This window comes from Euleptes europaea, chromosome 2, assembly GCF_029931775.1.
Source record: "Euleptes europaea isolate rEulEur1 chromosome 2, rEulEur1.hap1, whole genome shotgun sequence".
NCBI lineage: Eukaryota > Metazoa > Chordata > Lepidosauria > Squamata > Sphaerodactylidae > Euleptes > Euleptes europaea.
Window position 1 is genome coordinate 35,433,948 of NC_079313.1, and position 26,080 is coordinate 35,460,027.

Genomic DNA, 26,080 nt, shown 5'->3' on the forward strand with positions numbered 1-26,080 from the left:
CAACGTGACATCTCTTCAAATATTTAAACATGGCTATCATGTCTCCCCTCAACCTTCTCTTCTCCAAACTAAACAAACCCAACTCCCTAAGTCTCTCCTCATAGGGCATGGATTCCAGACCTTTGACCATTCTGGTCGCCTCCTTGGGACATGCTCCAACTTGTCAACATCCTTCTTAAATTGTGGAGCCCAAAACTGGACACAGTATTCCAAGTGAGGTCTGACCAATGCAGAATACAGTGGTAGTATTACTTCCCTTGATCTACACACAATACTCCTATTGATGCAGCCCAGAATTGCATTGGCCTTCTTAGCCGCCATATCACACTGTTGACTCATGTTCAGTTTGTGGTCCACTAAGACTCCCAGGTCTCTTTCACATGTACTGTTGTCAAGTCAACTCTCTCCCATCCTGTACCTGTGCCTTATGTTGTTTCTGCCTAGGTGAAGTACCTTACCCTTCGCCCTACTGAAATCCATTTTATTACTTATGGCCCAGCTCTCCACTCTATCAAGGTCATTCTGAACTCTGACCCTATCCTCTGGAGTATTAACTACCCCTCCTAACTTGGAGGGGTACATATACCCTATATAAATGATACAGCCCAGGGTGGATGGATGATTGTTATTCTTGCTGTCCACCATACATATGGGAACATATTGGCCAACCTGACCCAATGGATCTTGTTTTGAGTCATCTCACATTCAAGTCTAAATCTTTCCCCACTGGTTCACATATAGAGTACAAGATAAAACCCTACTAGCACAAACAGAAATGCACATGCTCTCCTACAGCCTCTCTCACTCCTGTCTGCCCCATCCAGAGCCAGTGTGGTGCAGGGGTTAGCGTGTCAGACTAGAATCTGTGAGCCCCAGGTTCAAATTCCCACTCTGCTATCAAAGCTTGCTGGGTGATCTTGGGCCAATCACATATTTTCAGCCTAACCTACCTAACAGGATTGTCGGGATGATAAAGAGGAGGAGAAGAGAAGTCTGTAAGCTGCTTTGGGTTTCCAAGGAGTGGTAGAAATGAGATAAACAAATCCTTTCCAGCCTATTAAATATTCTGCAGTACTCACTGCCTTGGGCAGAAAATTGTGCTGCTTCCCCAGTTAACATCACGGGCCCAAATTGGAAACAAATAATGATCAAATGTTCTAAATAAGCCCGAATTACAATAACTTTTCTTGTTGTTGACCCCACAGGTTATACAGGGTCTTTCTGTGAAATTGATGTGAATGAGTGTAGCAGTAATCCATGCCTCCACGGGAGCGTGTGTGTGGAATTATCATGGTCAGACTGGTACGGAAGAATTCCAGAGCTACCCTCGGAGTTCAGCTACCACAGAGCACCAGGCTACGTGTGTGATTGTCAGACTGGATTCACAGGTAACATAAGCCTTCATCTGCAGACATTGTATACTTGTGTCACAGTCTAAAGGAGCCCCCTGGTGGGCATGTAGTGCAATAAACAGTAAGGGCTACTTACACCATTGCTGTTCCTTACATTCCTTACACCATTACTGTTTCTATGTGACGAAACGATGTGTTCCCTTTTAGTTCCAGCTTATCTCAGTGGAATAGGGGCATCTCCTTAAATCTCTCCCATTGGGATTTAAGCGTTATTAACTTCAACTGGATTGTGCCATGTAAGTACAATATTATAGGTTTTGAAGCGTAATTTTGCTGAGTTATGTACAGGGAATACAGCAAATGAGTGTAATCAAGTGAACAAACTATTGTGTAGTTTGCTCCTTAGGAGAGCATACTTGGTTCTGCCAGTCTCCAGTTTGGTTCATGACAACCCTGACAGGTAGATTAAGCTGTGAGGGAGTGATTGGCCTAACAGTTTTGTGACAGAGTAAGGATTTGAACCCTGGGTCTCCTAATCTGACATTTAAAGGGAAAGTCTTGCGTGACAGAGAGTTTGGTTTTCAGTATACTTGAGTTACATATTTGCACCTGTTACAGAGAAAATACATTTCAGTCCCTCATAGAGGTCTCCTCAAAGAGCTCTCATAGGATCTTGCTTTTATTTGATGCAAAATATTTGAATTGAAGTATCGATCTTTTCAAGAAAGATGTGTCTTTTCATAAAGTTGATCACCTTATTTCAAACACCCAGTAATGCATTCACAGTTAAAGAAGCAATAATGATGACAGTAAGACGCTTTTATACATCAGACTTAAAATAAAGATGATGTGTGCCAAACTAAGCTTTTCCTAAAATTTGCCTGGCAATGTACAAATATATAAGGATGAGGGCAATTGATGCCCATATTCTACCTAGCTTGTTGATCACAAGATCTACAAAGGGACTAGCAATAATTTTTTAAAATCCATTTTAAACATTATCATCCAGCAATATTGACATAAAACATAAGAAATAAAATATTAAAGCCTGCAGAATAAAGAAGCAAAACAATTCAGCCAGTAAAAGCAGCAAAAGTCAGAGCAGCTATAGAACACAAAGTAACTTCAGCAGAACATCATAAAAATCAATGCACATTTAAATTAAATCAAACACAGGTGAGTTCTTAGCCAAGGGGCAACAGGGGCAGCTGCCCTGGGCCCCACACTTCCCCCCTGGCTGCCCTTGGCCTTGTCTCCCAAAGGAAGGGTTCAACGAAGATGAAGAACAAGTTCCTCATCTCATTTTATTAATGTTTTAGTCACAGACCTTAACAATGTTCAGATTAAAACCGTACAAAATGTATAACCCACAACACCCAGGGTTACATGAATCAAATTTTTAAAATGTTACAGACAGCCACATATATACATATTGATTGAATGTTATAGTTCTCCTAAATTATTCTTTCTGTGTCAACTTCGGGGTATGATTTTCAACAAATTTCTTCCTTAGCTTAGAAGCTAACATGATATAAAAGGCCACACTAAGCGTGATCTTTGAATTAATATCTGCCATTAAAAATCTAACTCGGCCCTCAACTGTATCTAAAACATCTGGGATATGCTGGGTTAATTTAAAATGAATGGAGTTGTAAAATGGGCAACTAAACAGAATATGTGGGAGATCCTCTATTGAACCTGAGGAGCAGGGACATAGCTTTAGGTTATGAGGAATTTTTTTATATCTACCATGGGTGAATGTTGAAGGCATCGTTTGGAAACGTGCCGTAGAAAATGTTCTCCTTAACCCTGGGTCTGAAAGTTCCGTTAAATAATTTGAAAAGAATTTATTCGATTTGAATAACGGATACCATGGGGAGTACTTGTTCTTTTGTATTAGGCACATATCATTGTCAGTTTCTTTGTCAGCAATCCATTTTTTGATATCTTTTGGGTCCCATATATTTAAGATTTCTAGCAAAGGCAAATTATACAATTGTAGGATGTGTATAAGGACCTTATCCCAATGGTTTTCCTTTAAATAGAACATATAGCTGTAATACACCAATTTTGAGTTAGTCGATTTTCTCAGTTCCTGCCACCACTTGCACCCCTATGGCTGGGGTTCAGATATCTGGCTTCTAGAAACTGCTCCCACCCACCTGATAAGGGACAAGGGCCATCCCATGCTTGGCCCTAGTGGTGGGGCTGGTGGTGGGGCGGCAGTGATTCTGGAGTCCCATTCTCGACTTTTGTCCAGGGCCCAACCTCAGAATTACTAAGACTGCTCCATCTAAACAAAATTGTCTTCCTGACCAGTGCCTGGAGGCCAGAAGGGATGGTGCCAGGTAAATTTCATGGAGGGAATTACATAAACTTGGAACATATGGAGATCCGCTTTGCATATCTTGCTTGCCTTGGAGAGAGGGGTGGTAGTGGTACTAGATCAGTGGGTTTCAAACCTTTTACCTTCAGGGAAGTCTTTCATTGTACTTTTGTCTTCAAAAAGCTCCCATATATCCACCACACAGCAGAACCCATAGGTGTGCACAGGATGCTGGGAACCTGGCTTGAGTTTCATAGTCGCCTGGCATGGAAACACAATATGCAACTTTCTGCAGTGGCTTTGCATTGCAAACTAAGATTAGTAGTGACTGGTGAGCTCTCTTCTCCACCGTTACTGATCTTCTTATCGAGGAACTCTTAATATGCCCTCCCAAGTTCCCTGGAACACAGATTAAAAGCCACTTTCTAAGTTTCTCGTGAACACTATACGCATCAATTAGGAACTCTTATGGGTCTCATATGCTGAAAATGGTGGTGCACTAGGGACATGCTTTCTCTAACATTTCTTGCCTTTTCTGATTCTTTCTTGAGCAAGGGTATAAATTTGTAAATATTGCATACGGGGGAAAGTGCCTTGCCTTCCTTGCCTAAATTCACAATCAAATTCTATATCACTATGGAAAAGACACCATGGTCTACAGCAGTAACACCATAAAAAGACACTGTGATCTACAGCAACAAAACACCTTCGTTCTGGTAATAGCCGTCTGTTCTAATTTCATACAGATATACTGACACTGTTTAATGTCACCCCCAACAATAGATTAATGAAGCCCAAGGCTGATTTGAGAGTACTATAATTCATTTGACAGTTAATAGGTCCCCATTGCTTCATGAAAAGCCATCTTCCACCTCCAGCAATGTCAGGGCATTCAGAAGCTTCTTTCTTAACAGGCCTTCCAGGGTCAGTCGCTGGGGAACATGTCCAATGGATGGGCCAATCCTGTTCTCTTAGGCAGAATAGTCTCGGGACTCATTCACAGTGGGAAAAGTGGTTTGAGTGATGGCACAGCCAATGTCAGTTGAGCTGTGAGCTGGTTTGAGTTGCAAGTTCATTCAGTCTACCTGTGCTCAACACATATTCTTATCTCATCAATTTAGTTGTGTGAATTGGCCTCGCTGGATGATTATTGTATGAAAAAATGGGACATTTAAGCCCCAAACTGTGATGATGTTGCACTTTTGTAAACACCCAATTGGTGTGTATTAAAGATGTACACATAAAAAATACTGAGTGCAATGCAGTCGTTCAGTAGGTGAGATACAGGAATATCATATGAATCTGCCAGCAGTCAGCTGACTTGTAAGAGCTTCACATAACTCAGCCATAAGGTTTTGGGTGTATTCAGCACTAGGTAAGGAATATTAGACAGGAAACTTGTTTCTAAAAGCAATCTTTAAGATGGGAGGGGGCTGTTGGGCTTAAGTCTTTAGTTGAATCAGGAGGGAGTAATAACATGATAACATGGTCAAATTCTTGGCCCATCACTACCCAAGGAGATAAGGATTTTTTGTCAGAGAGTTGCCTGGACAAACATTACAGTGATATTGTATGAATTAATCTTTGCAAACTACAGTGAGAAGAATTGCCAAAATGGACAATGGACAAAATGGAGCTACGTTGGGCACTCTTACCTGTTGATAATGGAATTGTATTGCAGAGTATTTGCGAATGACTGTCAGCTAAGTTTCTCCCCACACTGCAGTTTCTCTTGGCACCTTGAATCAGTGGACCTCTGTGGGTGGGGGGAAGCAGGGAACTCCACTCCAGTGAAGGGCATGATTGCAACGTCTAGCTGCAAATGTTAACATACAACAGCTATTCAGTCAAAAATAGTTCAAGAAAAAGCCTGGGCCAACAATAAAATAATAAAAAATTGCTGCCTAAAACTAAGTAGACTTGGTATTGAGGAACAGTGGTGTGTGTGTGTGTGGGGGGGGGGATCCACATGCAAGGCACCACTGTTAGAAAGATCTGATCTCTTATGTTCCCCCATAGCGTCTCAGAGACAGGGGTGCAAAGACAAGGGACTCTGCTGAAGATCTGGATGGGCAGGAATGTATGGGAGTAAGTGGTCAAATAACCACTTGCCCAAGTCCACTCTGAGTTCCACAGACTTGAACTGGGGAGAATGAGGTCCATATCTTCATTTCAATATGGTGTTACCCTGACAGTTAATGATCATTCATTCTCATCTACATCTCAGGACTAGTGTGCAATTGCAACAATTACTTTGCTTAATGGAACTATCAGGACCATGAGGGAAAGAACTAGATGAAATAAGAACACAACTCTAATGCAGAGGCTGAAAGCATCTAGCAAAGGGACAAGAAATTTGCTGCTCCCTGTTGCCATCTCCTTTCATCCACAGAGACTGACAAAGTCCCTGGAGGGTTACGCTGGAGGAGAACCCAACAGACTGATATTGATGGCTGGTGGTGAACATTGGTTTCCACAGCATGACATTCCTGCAGCCATGGGCATTTTCTGTATCAACTGCCTGATTTAGTGTGTGTTTTAAGAAGTCCGTAAGTCCTGGAGGGACCCTAAAGGAAAAATGGAGCAAGAGTTTTCTATTCCTATGCAGAATGTTGAAACAGACAGTTCCGTAGAAATTTTCCTATCTGTCCTGACGCTGCTGGAAATGAGCACTGAGGTCACTCACAAAATGGAAGGCTCTCAGCCGCCCCATCCTCTTATGAAAAATAGTAGAACAGAATTCAAATATTAAAGACCAATAAAATTTTCTAGAGTATAAAGTTTCATGAACCCTGATGTGGGTTAGATTTCAGAAGCTAAGCAGGGTCAGCCCTGGTTAGTACTAGGATGGGAGACCACCAAGGAATACCAGGGTTTCTATGCAGAGGAAGGCAATGGCAAACCACCTCTGTTAGTCTCTTGCCTTTAAAGCCCTGCTGAGGTTTCCATAAGTTGGCTGCAATTTGATGGCACTTTACCCACACAAACCTTCACAAATCAAAGCTCACTGAATCAGATAATCAGAAATTTTGTTCTACTACTGCTGACTAACACAGGTACGCACTAGACACCTCCAGAGAAGAGGTAGTTCTGGTTCCCACAGATACATGCACATTGCTTGTATTCTAAATCTTGATGAATCACAATGGAGCTGACACTGCTGAAAAGCACAGTGTTTGAGGTGATGTCTTTTAGGCAGGTGATCAGGAATGCCTAAGTCGTGTATCAGTTGGCTCCTACAGCCACTGAGAGGTGAACAGTCAATCAGACTGACAGCACTAATACGTTCTGCCTCTGTAGAGCATCACAGGACAGCCTCAGGACCATGCATGAGCTTGGCTTACAGCAAAAAGGGGTCCCCCCTTTTTAAAAGAGGACAATTAGCACTTTAAAGCACTTTCCGCTCTTTCAGAAACTCTCTGATCTTGAAAGAGCATTTGGAAAAGCTCAAAAGAGATCTTAGGACTTCTTTTTGCCAATGATTTTTTATAACCTTTCTTTAATCAGCAAATCCCTAATATAAAAAGTTGTCCATTCTGTCGTTGGCTTCCATGTACAGTGTTCTGAATATATTTTATTTTGAAGACTTTTCTCTCTCTTCTGCTGTTGATTTTCATGGGATTTGTTTAATTTAGGGGAAATTCTGACAAAATGTTCTGTTTGAATCATGTAGAAGCATCGCTTATCTCTGTCAGCAGAGGGGAATAGCTGTAAATAATTTTTTTAGCTAAATTCCAGCCTCCCTCTTTATTGCCCAGATCTTCTCACATGCTGATATCCGCAGGGCTGGGTATATGGTGCAGCTGCACAGAAATGCAGGGAGGCATTAGCTAATGAAGGGTGAGGCATTAGGTCGAGCACACAGCTTCACGAGATCTGAGAATTTATTTATTTTTTAAAAGCAAGCTCCTCATCCTTAAGGCTGTGGAGATCTACTTGAAAATGACGGATTAGCAGTTATCCAGGACACACCACCAGAACTCCTTGCTTTATAGAAAACAGTGTTGTTTAATTTACAGTGCACAGATAAAAGACAAACTGTCACGTACACTCTTCTCCACCAAACTTCCCAACACAGAGTTACAGTTACATAGGCTGATATACAGAACTCCACCTGAAACCAATAAGGCCACCTGTAGACCTGGCCACAGTATTACATCATCCTTACTGATTCAAACCGGTTAGTTGCAGTTCACCCTAGAACCTGCAAGGCTATTGCTGCTATTGCTGCCTCTTGCATCATCCTAGATGCCTCTGATCTGACAGATTGGGGGACACAAGGCAAAATTTGGCTACTTGAATGGTTATCTCCCAAGAAGAGTCTGCTAAGAGAAGGGAAACTTTAGCTTCTTCCGGTCTCCCGGGAAAGGATGACAATATGGGGATAATGTACTGTGATCTTATGTCATTGTAGAAGGGACATTGCAGCAGAACATGTTCTATTGTTTCCACTTTCTCTGTTTTGCATAGGCATAGTTGTTGGTGAAAGGGAGTACAGATACCTGCCTTCCAGGAGAGCTGAAGGTAAGGCATTGAAACGCACAAGAGTAAAGGCCCTTCGATATTTGGATACTTCCAGGAATCCAAGGTAGTCAGCAGGGTGGAAAGGTTTGATATATTGCAAGATGGTTGAATATTTATGAAGCTGAGCCCTATCTGATTGAAGGGCATGGTCCAAGAGTCTCTGTTTGATTGTTTCCTTGGCTTTTGGTATCCCATGGGCAATATGGCTTGAGAAGAGAGGCCGTGTTTCTAAAGCGTCTTCTCTATTGCACTTTGCCAAGTTGAGCAATGATTATCAGCTAGAATCAGAGGGGTTAGACCAATAGGGTTGAATATGAGTTTTAGCCAGTAGTTAAGTGCTTGGATCCACATATTGGACTCCAAAGAGATCACTCCAGTTTCTAATTGGAGAAGAGCGTTCAGAACACATCTCAGAACTCCAAGTATCTTCCTCAGAAACTTTGATTGGATCGTTTCCAGTAGGCGGATATCTTTGTAAATGCAGAGCTGTGACCCATATAGAAGTTGGGGGACGACCTTTCCTTGGAAGGCTTTAAGTGCTGCTGGAATGTAGGAGGCTCCTTTAATGAAATGAAATTTTTAGTATTGCAGAGCATGATTTATAGGCAGCGTCTGTTATATGAGTCACTTGTGCTCTCCAGAGTCTGGTTGACTGAAAGACCACACCGAGGTATTTGAAAGATTTAGTTTGTTCGATGTTGTGGTCTTCGATTTGCCATTTATGAGTTCTGTGTTTTTTAAGTGAAGACAAGGACTTTTGTTTTTTGGTAATTTATTGTAAGTTTTTCTTCTTGACAGTATAAGGTGAGGGTGCAGAGGGCTCTTCTGAGGCCCACTTGTGAGTAGGACAAGATGACTGTATCATCCGCATACAATAGGGCAGAAATCATTCTATTAGCCAGCTTTGGTGGATGGTAGCTTGCGTTCCTTAATTGTTGCGCCAGGGTGTTAATATAGAAGTTAAAAAGTAAAGGGGCCAAGATACAGCCCTGCTTGACTCCTTTTCCAAGTTGGATCCTGTGTGAAAGATGGCCTTGAGAAGTATATCTTACAGTGTGCGGATGAGCAGGTATAGTCTTGGGTCTACTGAGGAGTTCTCAAATTTTGACCATAACCTAAACTTAGATATACTGTCAAATGCTGCTTTAAAATCCACAAAGGCTGCGTATAGTGCTCCATTTGGTTTGGGACACCAGGAAAAATGCCTACAATCTCTCTCTCTCTCTCCCCCCGCCCCTCTCCCTTCCCTCCCCCCTCTCTTTCATATATCCTGTACATTTACCAAACTATTAGGTATGAAATTTCCCACTAGACTGTAATGAAACATGTTAGGTATTAATTCCAGTTTTCTGCATTTCACAAATCCATTCAGATATCCAGTGAATACATTTTGTGTGATGATATAATTTAACAAAGAGGGGTCAGGCGAGAAGAATTTCATCCTTCCTCCAAGGAGCTCATAGATGGTTCTCCCCTCTTCCATTTTATCTTCACAACAGTCCTGTGAGGTAGAATTGTGACTAGTCCAAAATCATACAGAGCTTCATTGTCTATTCTTTGAACTCAAATTCACCCATACAAACATGTCAATGTAAAACATTATACCACAAAGACTTCAGAATATCTCCTGCAAATTCAAATACAGTTTTAGTTTTCTTTTCAAACTGATATTTGGTATAGAAAATACCAGTTACATTATTTATTCCATTTATGCCTTTACCTTGTAATAATACAGACCCTCCCTCTGAATCACAAACACGTCTACATAAGTACTGTACATCACACATATATAGCTAATCCTCCTGACTTTTTACTATCATAAACTTGAAATATGTTACCATGTTTCTTACTTTTTGTAAAATTTAATGAAAGCTTTGATGATATATAGTAAAATTAAATTTTCTCTTTTATGAGTTTACCAACTATTTTATTTTATATGAACATGTTGCTACATAAAGGAGATACAATTTAAGAGAAAAACAGAATTAAACAACTTTAATTAACAGTTACCACATATAAATTTTTTCCTTTCTAGCACACTGTGTCTTCTTTTATATGTTTTAAGCCTTTTTTTTCTTTGATTTGAAGAATTACATATAATTCAACAGCATTTTGTATCCATTTTATATCCATTTTATAGCCCTTACAACCCCACATACAGCTGGTGCTTCATTGGTTGCATTGGCTCCAGATTGAATTCCCGATCAGGTTCAAGGTTTCGGTATTAACCTTCAAAGCCTTTAACAGTCTGGGGCCATTGTATCTTCAGGATTGCCTCTCCCTAGGGAGGGGCTGTGGCTCAGTGGTAGAGCAGCTGCTTGGCATGAAGAAGGCCCAGGCTCAATCCCTGACATCTCCAGTTAAAAGGACTAGGCCAGTAGGTGATGTGAAAGACCTCAGCCTGAGACCCTGGAGAGCCGCTGCCAGTCTTGAGTAGACAATACTGACTTTGATGGACCAAGGGTCTGATTCAGTATAAGGCAGCTTCGTGTGTTCATGTGTTCACCCCTCAGAGAGCACTGCAGTCTGCTGGAAATAACCCATTAGTGATCCCTGGCCCTAGGATTATCTGGCTGTCCTCAACTAGAACCAGAGCTTTTTCAGCCCTGGCCTCAGCCTGGTGGAACTCTCTGTCAAGTGAAAGTCATGCCCTGTAGACCTTGACCCAGTTCCACAGGACTTGCAAGGCAGAGATGTTCTGCCAGGCTTATGGTTGAGGACACTGACAGTATTACATTTCAAATTAATTTCTAATGAAAAAGCCTATCAAATTTTTATCTCTCTTTAATCAAATGGTTCTATGGGCATTCTTAATCTCAGTAGCTACAGTTTTGAAAAGAAAGGTGTTTTCTACTTCAAATGCAGTAACATGAGGTTTGCCATATTAATATTGTTCAGATATCCTACAATTTTTAATACTCCTAACAAGAGGAAAATGCAGAAAAATCAGCCCTTCCCAATGGACTTCTTATCTAGATCTTCTCCCTGCAGACCTACCTTTTATTGCCTTGCTAGTATTCCTCCTTCTGCTCAAAGCATATCAAAGAGTGTCCCATATGCTCATTCACTGAAGAGAAATAATAACAATAGCTTTTTCTAACTGATCCTGCCCGCTAAAAATTTGACAGCACTTTCTATGTTCCACTAGTTTTATAAACATTGCAGAACAGTATCACAACTTTATGGTCAGGAAGTTTCTGTGAGTGTTCCTCGTGCTTTTTTCAGATTCAGAAGGCAATATCTGCCAAGATATCCATGACATCACATTTGTAACTGGTAGATATTCATGTCTGACACAACTGGTCCCGAAACATGGTATTTCTACAGTCATCCCTCCTGTGTCACATCTAAACATTGTCCTAACATGGGTTAGGACTGCCAAAAAAACAAATCAATGGGTTATAGATCAAATCAAGCCTGAACTGACCCTAGAAGCTAAAATGACTAAACTGAGGCTGTCGTAATGGACACATTATGAGAAGATAAGAGTCACTGGAAAAGACAATAATGCTTGGAAAAGTTGAAGGCAGCAGGAAAAGAGGAAGACCCAACAAGAGATGGATTGATTCTATAAAGGAAGCACGGCCCTCAGTATGCAAGATCTGAGCAAGGCTGTTAAGGATTGGACACTTTGGAGGACATTGATTCATAGGGTCGCCATGAGTCAGAAGCAATTTGACGGCACTTAAAACAACACACACAACATGGGTTAGATTTAAAGTCTCAAGACTCATAGAAACACACACACAGTTTAACAGTTTAACAATCACGGCTTTCCCAAAGAATCCTGGGAACTGTAGTTTAGTTGTAGGGTTGCCAGCCAGCAGATGGCAACCAGTAGGAATCAAGGGGGGGGGGACACACACATGAGGAGTGCTGTTGGTGCAACAGCATTACATCAGTTCCAGGGATAACCCAGAAATGACATCATACATCTCTAGTAATTGTGGACAGTCAATGGTTTCCTGCAATCTGTAGAGTGGTGGGACACCACTTCCAGGTTTTCCCAAGAAGTGATGTAACGCCTTTGCTCTGACCACAATTTTTTTTAAACATTTCCCTCCTACTGGCCATTGGAGTGGCAGTGGGAGCGGGGGCAAGAGAATTCCCACCTCCGGAGGGTAACTGACAACCCTATTTGGCTTCGAGTACTTTTTTTTTTTACTTATGGCGACCTTGTAGGTGTCAGGCACCAGCCTATTGTTCCGAGGCTTGCCAGGTGCTAGCCTCAAGGTCACTACGTTGTTGGTACATCGTCTGTATTGTTATGTCCGTACTCCGTCCCGTCCTGGAAACTTGGCCCTGGGAAGAAGGGGCCTATCTGAGTTGCCGTGGCAACCAAGAGCCGTTCCAAAATTTGCTTTCTATTATATTTCCTGCACCCTCAGTAATTCCCCATTAGTCTCGTTGCTTATTTCCCAGTCACTTTCTGCAAACTGCTATGCTTATTTTCTCAATAAACTGACTTTCTATGGAAAACCTGCCTAGGAGTTCGTTTGTGGGATTTAGCTGGCGACCCAGAGCTGACAGTAGGGCTTTTAAGGCAAGAGATGTTCAACAGTGGGTTGCCAGTGCCTGCCTCTGCGACACAACTCTGTAAGTGTTCCCTGAGGAGAGAGACCGACTATTAAACCAGTTTTAGTTTGCACGGCAACCATATCTTCAGGATTACAATGCCTATTACTAGAAATTATGTTACGATTATTGGAGCCCTGAAGAATCAGAACCTTGTTTGTTTCACACGTAGGGCTGTCAAAAAAAAAAATTCGGTACAGTTCGGATTCGGCCGAATTTGGCCCTTGTGGGTTCGGTACGTGCCGAAGTCCGAACTCCCCCACTTCGGATCCGTTCAATTCGGCGGGAATTCAAAGTTCGGAAACAAATTCGGCCGAATAAAGCCATTAAAAACACAACCGCGCCTTTCCGCGGCTGTGGGGGGGCATTTTTGGGCTTAGAGGTCCCAAACTTTTGGCAGAGCTTCAAAGGACATTTATTGAAAGACTCCCCAAGTTTTGTAAAGATTGGGTCAGGGGGGGCTGAGATATGGGCCCTGAAAGGGGTCCCCCCCACCCTTAATGTTGTGCATCTCTCAGCAGAGCTTGCCGCTCATGCACAAAGCTCCCAGCCCGACAACAGCGGAGAAATTAGCAAAACAACTGCAAACACAACCTTGTTAAACAACACCTTTGCAACACACAACTGAAACCTCCCCCCTCAATCCAGGGAGCGAGAGACTCGAGGGGGAACACACACCCCAGGCAGAACCGACGAAAGCCCCCTTTGGCTTCCCCCCCACCCACAGAAACTGCTCCCTCCCCACACACACACAGACTCTGCTTTCCCACACACACACACATACACAGGAGAAAAATTATAGATTAAAGCCCCCAAAGGGGTCTTACTGTGGCTGTCTTCTGTTCCATCAGGACAGGCTGTAATCCAAGATGATTCCAATTAGGCACGGAACGTTTTGCTCTGGAGAGATGCACACAGGATCGGATCGGCTGCCCCATTCATCCCAATAGGGGAAAGGGGAAAGGGGAAAGCCCATATCTCGGGACCCCCTGACCCAATGTTCACAAAACTTGGGGGGTTCCTTAAGAAGCTTAATCTAAAGTTCCAGTGAAAGTTTTGTGTCTGCACCCCCAAAAATGCGCCCCCTGCAGCCATGGAAAGAGAAAAGGGGGGAGGCGATATTTCTGCCCCCACTGAACCCATCTTTACAAAACTTGGGTAGTATCTTAAGAATAATTCACTGAAGCTATGCTAAACGTTTGGGGGCTATATCCCCAAAAAAGCGCCCCCTGCAGCCACATAAATGGAAAAGGGGGGGAGGGAAAAGGGGGAGAGCCCATATCTCGAGACCCCCTGACCCAATGTTTACAAAACTTGGGGGGTATCTTAAGAACACTGGTCTGAAACTCCGCTCAAAGTTTGGGATTTTTACCCCCAAAAATGCGCCCCCTGCAGCCATGGAAAGAAAAAGGGGGGGAGCCCATATCTCGGGACCCCCTGACCCAATGTTTACAAAACTTGGGGGGTACCTTAAGAAGCTTCATCTGAAGTTCCAGTGAAAGTTTTGTGTGTGCACCCCAAAAAATGCACCCCCTGCAGCCACAGAAAGGAGCGAATGTGCACAAGCACCCCACACACACACACACGAGGATTTCGCTCTCTCTCTCTCTCTCCCTGGCCGGGCTGCACATCAGCTGATTCCTCCAGTACTCAATCCTGACTGATTGGCCAGAAGAAGACCCAGCTTGCCCACCGATTGGCCGGGGGAGGAGAATGCTGCTTACTGACGGTTATGCTGCTTACTGACGGCTGAATTGGCCGAATTTATTCACGAACTCACGAACTCGCTGAATTCGGCCCCCCGGTTGCCTGCCAGTTTTGAGTTCGGATCCGTCCGAACAGAAAAGCAACGTATCAGGGGAAATTCGGTTGATTTTCAGTTCGGACCGAACCGAATTGACAGCCCTATTCACACGGTAGTCAAATAAAACTGTGTAAATGGCATTAAAACTGAACTTAACTCTGAGTTTTCCCTCCAAAATTTCTGCCTATTCTTAAAAGCCAATCTCTGTGAGGAAATCTCTTTCCTCTGTCAGGAAAGAAAATATCAAGACCACGGTTACACAGCCCGGATAACCCACAAGAACCAATCTGTGAGTTCTCTTTAATAAACTTCCCTGTTTTCTCTGTTTTAAGTTGAAAAGCCTCTTCTCCTATTTCTCACTGAGGTAAATACTGGTTTGGGACTGGAGGAGAAAGAAATAATCTCCTCATAAATACACTCAGGCCAACGCTTTTCCCCTCAGCATATACGGCCCGGCTGAGTGAGTGGGATAGTGAAGTGGTTGGAAGGGGGGTGCGTCATACTATACCATAAAGGTTATGTCAGGTGCTGTCTCACAAGGCTGACTACGGGTTTTTTAAATAATACTTTATGTGGAAAAATTTTTTTGTTGTGCAATATTCATTTCTTGTGATAATTTCTTTAATCTTGATTATATTAAGCAAGTCTTTTTACAAGAAAATCGGGAGGTAAATACTCATCATTTTCTGATTATCTCTACCCATAGTGAACTGTATAATTCCAATAAAACAGACCTTGAGTTTGACCAATTCTATACATTTTCTTTATGTTTGTCAAAGTCACAGTAACACAGATTAGGAACCAGTCTGCTGCCACTTACATAAGGATTCCATAATGCCTGTGGCACAAATGATGTCACCTTATAAAAACAACAGCATTCCAGACATTACTATTAAGAGGTTCAGAAATGTCTGTAACAATTACAAACTTGGTTTTGAAATGTATTTCAGGTTTTTATGGAGGGTGAGAAATGAGTTTTCACCTCTTTGAACTGTCAGGTTTCTGGGCTGTACAAAATGGTTGACATTTCCCTTTAGAAATAATTGCACCTGGGTCAAGAAATGGAACACCAGGCCCTAACATGGTATATAAATTAAATGGGCTGATTTAACAGGCTGGCCTGCGGTAGAATTCAGTGCTCCCATGTAAGAGGCGTGGGTTTGATGCCAGGATGTGACCTCTCAGTTAAGGGGTCAGCCTAGGTGGGAAACACTGAGGAATCACCATACACAGACTTGGGGGGAAGGGAGATTTTAGCATTGATAATTCCCAAACTGTCCAGTCTGTGAAAGAGAAGCAATGTCATTCTCCACAGGGAATCCAACATGAGTCATTGTGGATCTTTACTCAGATAGCTAGAAAACAAGGAAAAGGCTGGGGAGGTTAAACACCCTCAGGACTGTTTCACATACACCCTTAATTATACTTGCACATCCAAGGGTTGCTTGAACAATGCACATAATGCTCTCCACTGCAAAACTGTATTCAGCTTCATCTTGCAAGCAGTGATACATAAATGTATTTCCAGTAACAACAACGCCCCTCCTTTTTTCGCACCCATCATTGGTCATTGCACAATATTGAATCTTGCCTTTTTTTTTTACAGATGAAAACAACATAAAGGAAGTTAAAAAACAGCATATTCTAGACTGAAATTATCACCTTTCCTTTTTCTGAGCAGCACTGTTTTGCAGAAAACACAGAACTGTGTTAATGGATTGATTAAAGATTATGAGAATAAGGGCTTTTTTACTAGTTAAGATTTGAATACAATATTCAAATGCAAGGATTAAATGTTTTGCCTTTATTGTTGCAGTTCTGCAGAGCATAGAAAAAGCTCAGAATGTACCAGTAGGTGCAGAATCCAACTTTCGGACAATCTCAATCTTTTCTTTCTTTTTCTTTACTTTCTTTTTTTCTGTTTTTTAATGAAAACTTCCTCATTCTTATGACTGCAAAGGTTTAGATGATGTGTTGAAATCCCAGAAGACAGTGATTGAATGGGGCTTTAGTTCCCAAGTTAGGTCCCTGCCTCCTCCACCACTAGCAAATATAAATGATAGCAAAATGCTAAAAGTTGCAGAATTATGCAGGGGGGAAAAAAGGAGAGGCAACCAAATGTGTGAAACGACTTCAATGCATTGTGGTTGAGGAGAGATATGATGATGCAAAAGTTCCATCTCCAGTGTATTATCTGTGGTGGTCAGTTCTCATAGATGTTAACCATTATGGTTACAGTCATTGTGAAGAACAGGCATGAACAAAGCAGGCACTCCCTAGCTTTCCTCCAGTGCAGCCAGCAGTGAAAGATCAGGGCTCTCACTTTCCTGAGAATTACAGGGGTTCCTTGCATCAGTGAGACTGTAGATGAACCTCATGAATAACTGTTGTGATGCAAAGCTCAAAATAAGTTGTGTTAATGAGTACCAGAGAATATACCTTTTACATGGTGTGTCATATAAATGATCTTTTTACCTAAATGATCCCCTATAGCACTTGAGCTCCTAATTGCAGGAGTGTTTGCAGGTAAAAAAGAATGCGAATTATTATGCATAGTTATTCTAACTTCTCATCACTGTGGGAAACAGATGCTGAGCTGATTACAAGAACACATTACCCAGTTTTGAGTTTTAGATACTTCTTCATGATAGAAGAACAGAAAATGCAGAAGGAAGGCAAGGGATCAAACTTTAGCTTCCCATGAATATTATCATCAGTAAAAGCTAAGGAGAGATAATATGCTCATAAAAATAGATAATTTTAGTTTGCCCTGAAAGAGTTTGTTTGAGCTTAGGTCCCGTCCGTCCGTCCCCCTGCCCCATCTGGCATGTATTTTTGTTATAAATTACTGGTGAAGCAGATATCTAACATCAGATATTCGAAAGTTGTTTGCTGAAGATCATATACTAGCAAAGTAACATGGGAAATTGCCTTTAGATGAGTGGAAGCTTTGTATGACTGAACCTGTACTTTTACAGAATGACTCAATTACTCAACATTTGTTTAATAATCAGCACTGGGTTAAAACTGCTGAAACTCTGGCATCCATTCACTGAATGACTACCAGAACTTACTATGTATCCTCAATTGAAGCACATCTGTATAAGTGCTGTGTGAATGGAATTTTCAGTGAGAGGTCATACATCTAAATTATCAGGATCACTGTGGAGTGGGGGAGACTGGGAGGACAAAATTCCTGAGGCTCAAGTCAGCTGGAGGGGCCCTTGCTGCCTTAAGAATGCATCATCATTTATTTTACTTCTAATGTAGTTCTGCATCGCAGCCACTAGGGGCACAGGGAAGGCAGAACACAGAAAACAGCAATAATTCTGCTTTCTTATTGCCATGGCCTTTCTGCAAAGTTTACTCAAGGAGGCAAAAACTTAAATATCCTGCTAAACCCATAAACCAAGTCAGCACTGGAACAATGCAAGACCAACCAGCATAGCTCATGGCTGCTGCAGTCACTGTCAGGGTGCAGCCTCCTAACAAGGATGTTGTTTCCAGCAGTCTGTTTCCCTCTTCCTTTTCCTTCCACCAAGTTCCATAGTTTTATCTTCTCAGCCTTATCTTCCCTGTTAGTAATTGTAGAAAATAAAACATTTCTCTTCCTCTTTTCCACTCTTTTTATTTTGCTCTCTTCCTTTCATGATATGCCTTCATTTCTCTCCTCCCCACTTCTAATTCCACCTTAATTTCTCACCCTTGGTCTCAACTCCTACTTATCCCAGGTTGGCAACTTAGAACACACTTAGTAGTATAGCAGCAAACTCTTGTTAATATTATGAAGTGCAGGAGTGGAGTTAATATTTTCCCATGATCTATCAAAATAGCAAAACGATGCTCCCCCCACTTACATGCATGGTAACAGGATGTGAATCTGTCTTAGTAGTTACACATGTGGAACAGAACTTGGAATTCCTTCTCTCCTCCACCTTAATTAGATTTAATTACATTTTAAACACTGTTCAGGCAGTGGTTTATTGTTGTATTGACATCTAATATCCCTTTGTAAATACTACTTTGCTACTGTAGACATTAAGCTTCATGCTGTAAGACAAACGACAACCCTTTTAGAATATGTCAGCACAATCAATCCCAATGATCCCAGTAATTCTCATCCAGCACCTCTACAAAATCAATTTGCCCCTGTTTTTGTGTTTAAAAAAAGTAAAGGTAGAAGGGTAAACTTAAATAGATTTCTTAGTGATTTTCTTACTAAAGATTTGTTGTTATTTGAAATTTTTGTGAAGTACAGCCCACTTCATCAGACATAAGAAATGTTTCCTATATTGGTACGCAGGTGTGTACAAATATAAAATTACAAAATTAGACACAGTTTGGATCAGCGTCATACAAGGGGAGGCCCACATAGAATTACCACTGAAAATTAAAAAGGTAAAGGTAGTCCCTTGTGCAAGTACCAGGTCATTATTGACCCATGGGGTGACATCACATCATGACGTTTACTAGGCAGACTATGTTTGCGGGGTGGTTTTCCATTGCCTTCGCCAGTCGTGTTTTCTGCAATCCTATAAATTCAAAAGAGACACAGGGCTTCTATCACTCATCTCTCACTTCCGCACCCCCAATTTTAAAAGCACATAAATTTGAATATTATATGTACAGGATAGTATACATTTTTCCCCATCAAGTCACAGTTGACTTATGGCAACCCCATAGGGTTTGCAGGCCAAGAGATGTTTGGAGGTGGTTTGCCATTGCCTGCCTCTATGTCATGACCCTGGTGTTCCTTGGAGGTCTCCCATCCAAATCCTAGCTAGGATCAGGGCTGACAGTGTGTGACTGGCCCAAGGTCATCTGGCAAGCTTCCACAGTGCAAGTGGGGATTTGAACCTGGATGTCCCAGGTCCTAGTCCAACACCTTAACCACTACACCATGTTGGCTTTCAGAATAGGCATAAGCATTTATGCTTATAGTAAACATAAGCATATAGATTTTGGATACTGCTTCTTTACAGATATGTGCCACACATTCTTTTCTTCAACTGTACTCTTAGCCGTGTGTTCTTCTTTCAACTGCCCTATTAAAACTATCATTTTCTACCTTGCTGGCTCTTTGATTTTATCATAACATGGTCTGACAATGAGGCTATGCAACCGCAGTCGCTTTTCCATATTATATGGAAACACTTGCATTTTAGCTACATAGGAAATTCTCACAAACCACTGAACTGTTTTCCCCAGCTGCTCTCTCCTTGGGCAAGAGTTTAGAAGCAGGAGCAGTTTTGCGCAGGGGTTGTCGATGCCCAGCTTAATTAGGACGAACAAGAAACAGCCAACAAGTGACAAGATACACAATCCTTTTCACAGCAGATTGGATGCTACCCAAGAGCCCTTCTCTGTAACTATCATGTCAAGGAAAAGCAAGCATGCTTTAAAAACCCAAGTATTTACGAGGAGTGAAAACAAATTTGTGTTTCCAAATCTCAGCGCAAAGATTTTCTTTAATCTAATGCTTCTGCTTGTTTGAAAGTCAGCAAACCTGTACAATTGTGTTAAAGCAACTGAAGGACCCTGATCCGTCCCCATTCAAGAATAAATTCATACCTAACTACATATTGTGGACTAGATAGCAATGTGAATTTAGCCCCAGATAATAGTTCTGCATGTAGAATGGCTATGAACAAGGAGGAGTCAATTTCCTTTGTCATTTGCTCTTTGGCCAACTAACTCTTTAAAGACAATAGAGTTCCATGAGTGGACCTCCACTTGTTTGTATCTCTGACTTCTGTGTACTGCTTACTTCTGTGTAAACATCCGTAGAATTGGGCTTGAAGACTGCTATACTGGGATAATTCTGACGCTCTTACATAGTTATAAGTATGACTAAAGTAATGTAAATGAATCATGGTGAATATTAAAAAAGTGCAATAAATACTAATTTATTGAATCATTATACTAATTACAATCCAGTGCATGTGCTGCCACTTCAAGTGGATTGGGGCCTAATTCTCATCAGGAAATATATATACTTATGTATGTGCTGTCAAGCCACAACTGACTTATGGCAATCCTAACAAGGGGCTTTCAAGGCAAGCGAGAACCTTGGGTGGTTTCCATTGCCTTCTTCTGCAGTCATCCTTGGTGGTCCCCCATCCAGGTACCATCACTACTTAGCTTCCAAGATCTGACAAAATCGGGCTGTGGCTATACCATACCATTCCACTTCCCTGTCAGGAAATATACCCCCTTGAAAATAATCTTCCGGCGATTAACAGTTACTAGTATTCTAGCCTACCCAGAAGTAATTCATTCAATGTCATGGAGCCCAATTGCCAAAGTGGCCATTTTCTCCAGGGGAACTGATCTCTATCGGCTGGTGATCAGTTGTACCTGGAGGTTGGCAACCCCTAATGAGGAGGTCTAGGAGGAATCTTTCTATGGAGCCCACAGTGGCTCTCAGTAGTCTTGGTCGTAGGTTTGGCTTAGCAGGATGAAGACTGATCTCCTCAAAACCCTTGAGCAGCAGTATTCTGATTGGTAGGTTCTGCTTGCAGCAAACAGCAAACAAGTCGTCTGAGCTGCCGCCTGCATACAGAGAGCAAATATGGCTGCCACACACAGGCTAGCAATAATGTGCCCAAACCTTACTAACAAAATCACAAAGGTACTTGGCTGAGATCAGACTTGTGGATTAAATTGAGACTTTAGCATTCTATCAGGAGGACAGGCAGGAAAAGAGAAGAGATGGGTGCACCAGCTCACGAACTGAAGCAAAAGGGGAAGGGCTGGTAGTGGGTAGAAAATTTTCCTCCCCTCCTCTGCTAGCAAAACAACTGATTTATGGATTGCTGCTTGAGGGTTAATTGCCATTATTTTAGTCTGGCTGGTTTCACTTCCTCACTCACCCACTTCTTCTGTCTCTCTTATGAAGGTGCATTTCCTCCTTTCAGCAAAGAGCAATTATCACTTGACAATTAGCAGCACAGATGTGGCAAAATTTGAATATTCATGATTATTCAATAGGCACTGGAGTGGTGCCTCAGGATGAACAGTCCTTCTGAATATACCATGCCTTAAAGAATAATGCAGCTCATTAAAAAGAAGAAGAAGAAAGGCAATAGTAAATCCGGGTTGGGAATTAAACAGCCAAGCCTTACTCCTCCAAACATTTGCCACCACATCAAGGGGCTGACTGTGACCATAATGTAACCATGGGTATCGAACTGTACAATCCTATACTATGTCACTCCAGTCGAAGCCCATTGATTTCACTGGGCTTAGACTGACATATCTCTACAGTGGATTGCACTGTTAAGTGACATAATTTTAATTATTTTAATTATTTAATACAGCTTGGGAAACAAATTTGCTAATGCCTATCATTATGCCCCCCTGTTATCAAACAGAGAATTATTAGTTTGTTGCCACATTAGAAGCCCTTGGCTTCGATCCCAGTCTCACATTACTGCTGGCACGTGTATCGTATGGGTATTACTGGCCACAGTTGACTTAATTGTGCATCATGTAGCAACGTTCCATCATGTTTTCCATCCTAAAGCACAGACATCTGTCCTTATCTGAAGACAAGTTCTCTCATTTTTTGCAGATGAACTGCTTGTTAGCTCTAGCAGGGGCATGAGAGTTTAAAGTATTATTCCACTGTGTGTGAAATGTGCTGTTTTTAAATACTGTTCATTATACAAAGATATATTGACTCTGTGTGCTTCAGAGTGTTTTCTTGCCATTACAATCTTGCTAGGTTACCATTACCCAGCTTCACAACATAACAAATAGACCTTAGCATCTCCCTATATATTCAATATGTTCATGACTGAGATGGTTCTGAAAGAAGTGGAGGAAACAACACCCCATTGAGTTTAGATTTTTTACAGCCAGAAGAAGCAGCTGACAATCTCTAATTTGTATCACAATTAGAGAATAGATCAAGGAATTCAATGATAAATTAGAACATTTCTTACTATAGCATATAATGCACTTACTTTTCAAAGGAAGTCAGATTCTTTTTGCAACCAGTCTATTTTTGATGATGTGTCAGAAACCAAATATATATTTTATAATTCTATTTCAGCAGTGTTGATTTGTTGTTGTTTCCTAGTAAAGTCTGTTGCTTTGCTCTGAGGTTCTCCCTCTTTGAGGGAGGGGGCTTCCCTTCTTAAATTGCAGATCAGGCCTCTGTGCAGCAATGTTCAATCTTGATATGGTTCATAGAGCTGCAAAGAACTGAGTTTCCTGCCTAGTGAAGGAAACTTTTGCACACACATCCTCCTTACAATTGCACACACACACTTTCTCTCTGCTTAGGTATGCTTATATTTATCTACTTTCTGAATCAGCTCAGGCCCGACTTTCAGAATTGATTGAATTCATGTTTTAGCTGACTTGTAAACTGGCAAGCAGTATAGGACCACAGTGTTTGATCTCTCTGATTAGGATCTTGAAGATTTCAAGACATTCAAAGTCATTGCTGTTGACTTCAGAGACAATCAGACATTGTTTTGCTTGCTTTATCAATCCTTTACAGCAGGGGTGGGGAACCTTTTTCCTGCCAAGGGCCATTTGCACATTTATGACATCATTCAGGGGCCATACCAGGTGTAGATCTCCCGATGGGAGGGGGAGAGGCTAGGGTTGTCAGGTCTCCAGCCACCACCTGGAGGTTGGCAACCCCAGGGGAGGCCACACAGAGAAGGCCTGCAGGGCGCCCCAGCTCCCCCCTCCAGGCCGGAGGGCAGCCAGCGGTGGGCCCGAGCAAACGAGGTGCCAGGGGGGCACAGCCCACAGTCGATCGGCAAGGGAGGAAGGAAAACAGAGAAAGAGGAAAAGGGAGGGACGGAGAAAGAGAGAGAAAGGGAGAAAGAAATGGAGAGAGGGGGAGAAAGAAAAAAAAGGGCGGAGGGAAAGAAAGAAAAGGATGGAGGGAGACAAAGAAAGAGAGAAAAAAAGGGAGAAAGAGAGGGAGCAAAAGGAGAAAGAGTGACAGAAAAAGAGGAAGAAAAGAGAGAAAAGCCTTCCTCCCCCCCCCCACACACACACCCGCGCACACTGGCCTCGCGCGACCAGGCCTAGCCTCTCCACCTCCCCCGCCCACCCACCCACCCACCCACCCACACACAGCGGCGCACGGAGCCCCGTATGACTGGGCCCCAGTCTCCATGCCCTCCCTCCCAGAGTCCACAAAAGCCCCCCCCCCGAAGTGCAATCGGCTCCCACATGCATGCTCTGTCGCCGGGAGCCGCCGGCCTCTTCCCCCCTCCCTCTCGCTGCTCAATAGCCGACAGCGGCTGTAGGAGGCAGCCTTGGGGGAAGCGTCCCTCCCCCTCCCCTCTCGCCGACCAACAGCCAACAGTCGGCGAGAGGAGGTCCAAAGGGCGCCGCAGCACCCCTGTAAGCCGCAGCCCCAGAACACCCTCGGAGAGGGCCACCCTGCACCCCGCCTCCGCAGCAGGGCCCCAGAGCTCCCGAGGGCCACAAAAATGTCCTCGGGGGCCGTATGCAGCCTGAGGTTCCCCATCCCTGCTTTACAGCTAGATCAGCCCCGATGGAGTAACATAAATGCATATTTAGGTAGATGAAAAAGGCACAAATAGTTTAATGGTGTGTATGCCAAATGTGAGTTGTAGGAAAGTATTACATGTTTATTTGATGCTAAAAGTGATATACTCTAATATTTTTAGAAGAACAGCAGCTCTGGAAATAGTTGTTATACATACTTAATCCATGATTCGTTTCAACATACATATGTAGCTGGATGCAGGACTGCAGGGAAAAATGCAATTCAAATGTATGGGCATTGAATTCATAGTCATTGAATACGGCCATGCTCATTTTCAGGCACAGGTGCATGGATCTGAAGTATGCTCAACATAAACAGTAATGACTGGGGTGACAGGAAGCTGGTACGAGCTAATACCAGTAAGAAAATGGTTAAAATAGTACCTTCTATCTTTCACTTCAAGCCCCACTTCCCCACAATAGACAGTACCAGTAAGAAATGCAATTTACTTTCACCCCTGGCAATGACCAGAGATCCACGGATACTAGCTAACATTAGTAGCTATCCATTATTTTTGTTTTCCAACCTGTAGCTCTCCCTATTTTTCTAGCACATAAAGAGGTCTCTTGGGAGAGAAAGGGTTAGATATTCTAGAACAGAAAGAAACATTTCCATGCCTTTTTCAAAACCCCAGTGCAAAGACTAATCTTCCTCTCCTTTGAGTTCTCTGCAAGTACTAGAGAATTCACATCAGATACAGGACCTGCTTTCTGCCACGTGGTGCAAACTAAGAGGTATCTCTCCACATGAGTTCTCTGAAATACATGAAGATTAGAGGAGGGTGATGTCTCACAATGCCAAGCATCCAGGGACACATGGTCACTAAAACTGATTTATGGACACTGCCACAGACCCCATTTGTGGATCCCTGAAAAAGACTACACTTTTTGGCACTCTCTGTGATGTCAAACAGCATAGGATAGGACACAAAATCTGACTCAGCAATTTATGGAACAGCTTCAGATATATTCAATCATGATTCTTTGCGAAGACCCATGGGAAATGTTAAGGCCCAGTTCAAGCACTTACCTGAGCAGATGATCCTTTTGCCATGATGAAGGAGTTTGTAAACCCTCTACTGTAGACACCATGTAAAGTGTAATACAGAGACGTCACTTGAACCCCTCCATGTGCCAAAGCATGATTCTTCCATTTCAAGAAATAGGCATAAGAAAGACCTTGCAATTAATTACTCCATATGTGCAGACATCCACATTGAGTGCCTTATTACATGACACATCATGAGGATGGTATGCTTTCTCTATGCTGGTCAGCAATAGAACCGTTCCTGTCTATAAAGCAGAATGTAAATAATATGGAGTTTCATAACTATATGATTGAATTTTATTTTATTCTCATCTGGATAGGCTATACAAATATTGTGGGGAAAATGAGTTGGATTCAGTATTCACATAACAAGCTGACAGTCATGCATCTTCCCTGCTTTCCAGCGTGGTGTAATGGTTAGGAGCAGTGGACTCTAATCTGGAGAACCAGGTTTGATCCCCCACCCCTCCACATGAGCGGCGGACTCTAGAACTCTCTCAGCCCCACCTACCTCACAAGGTGTCTGTTATAGGGAGGGGAAAGGAAGGAGATTGTAAGCCGGTTTGAGTCTCCTTAAAAGGAAGAGAAAATCAGCATATACAAAAAAACTCTTCTTCTTCCTCTCCAACTGTCCCTTTGGATCCCAGGAAAGTTATTTCCCAGGGCCGAGGGATCTGCATGTGGTAAAGGGATCTGCATGGGTTGGGAGGAGGAAAGAAGACAGAAAGGAGTGAAATTGCCTTTTATGTTTCTTCTGTTGGCAAATTGCTGATCCAAACCACTATTATGTATCTCAGTCAAACACTCATCTACCTTGCGGTAGTCCCTGTGGAATTCCATGCCAGTGTTCTTGGGATCCCAGCCTAAGTATATAATGCCTAAGCACTGTAATGAGTCTTACATTAAGCCCT

At 42.4% G+C, this 26,080-nt stretch overlaps 1 protein-coding gene across 1 annotated transcript in view; it reads left to right on the forward strand.

Annotated features, from left to right (window-relative positions):
• Positions 1 to 26,080, forward strand: part of CRB1 (crumbs cell polarity complex component 1) — a 168,632-nt gene that overhangs the window by 81,825 nt on the left and 60,727 nt on the right. Inside the window, 1 exon segment of the mRNA XM_056867569.1 lies at positions 1,206 to 1,388. Within this exon segment, the coding sequence (XP_056723547.1) occupies positions 1,206 to 1,388 (183 nt within the window).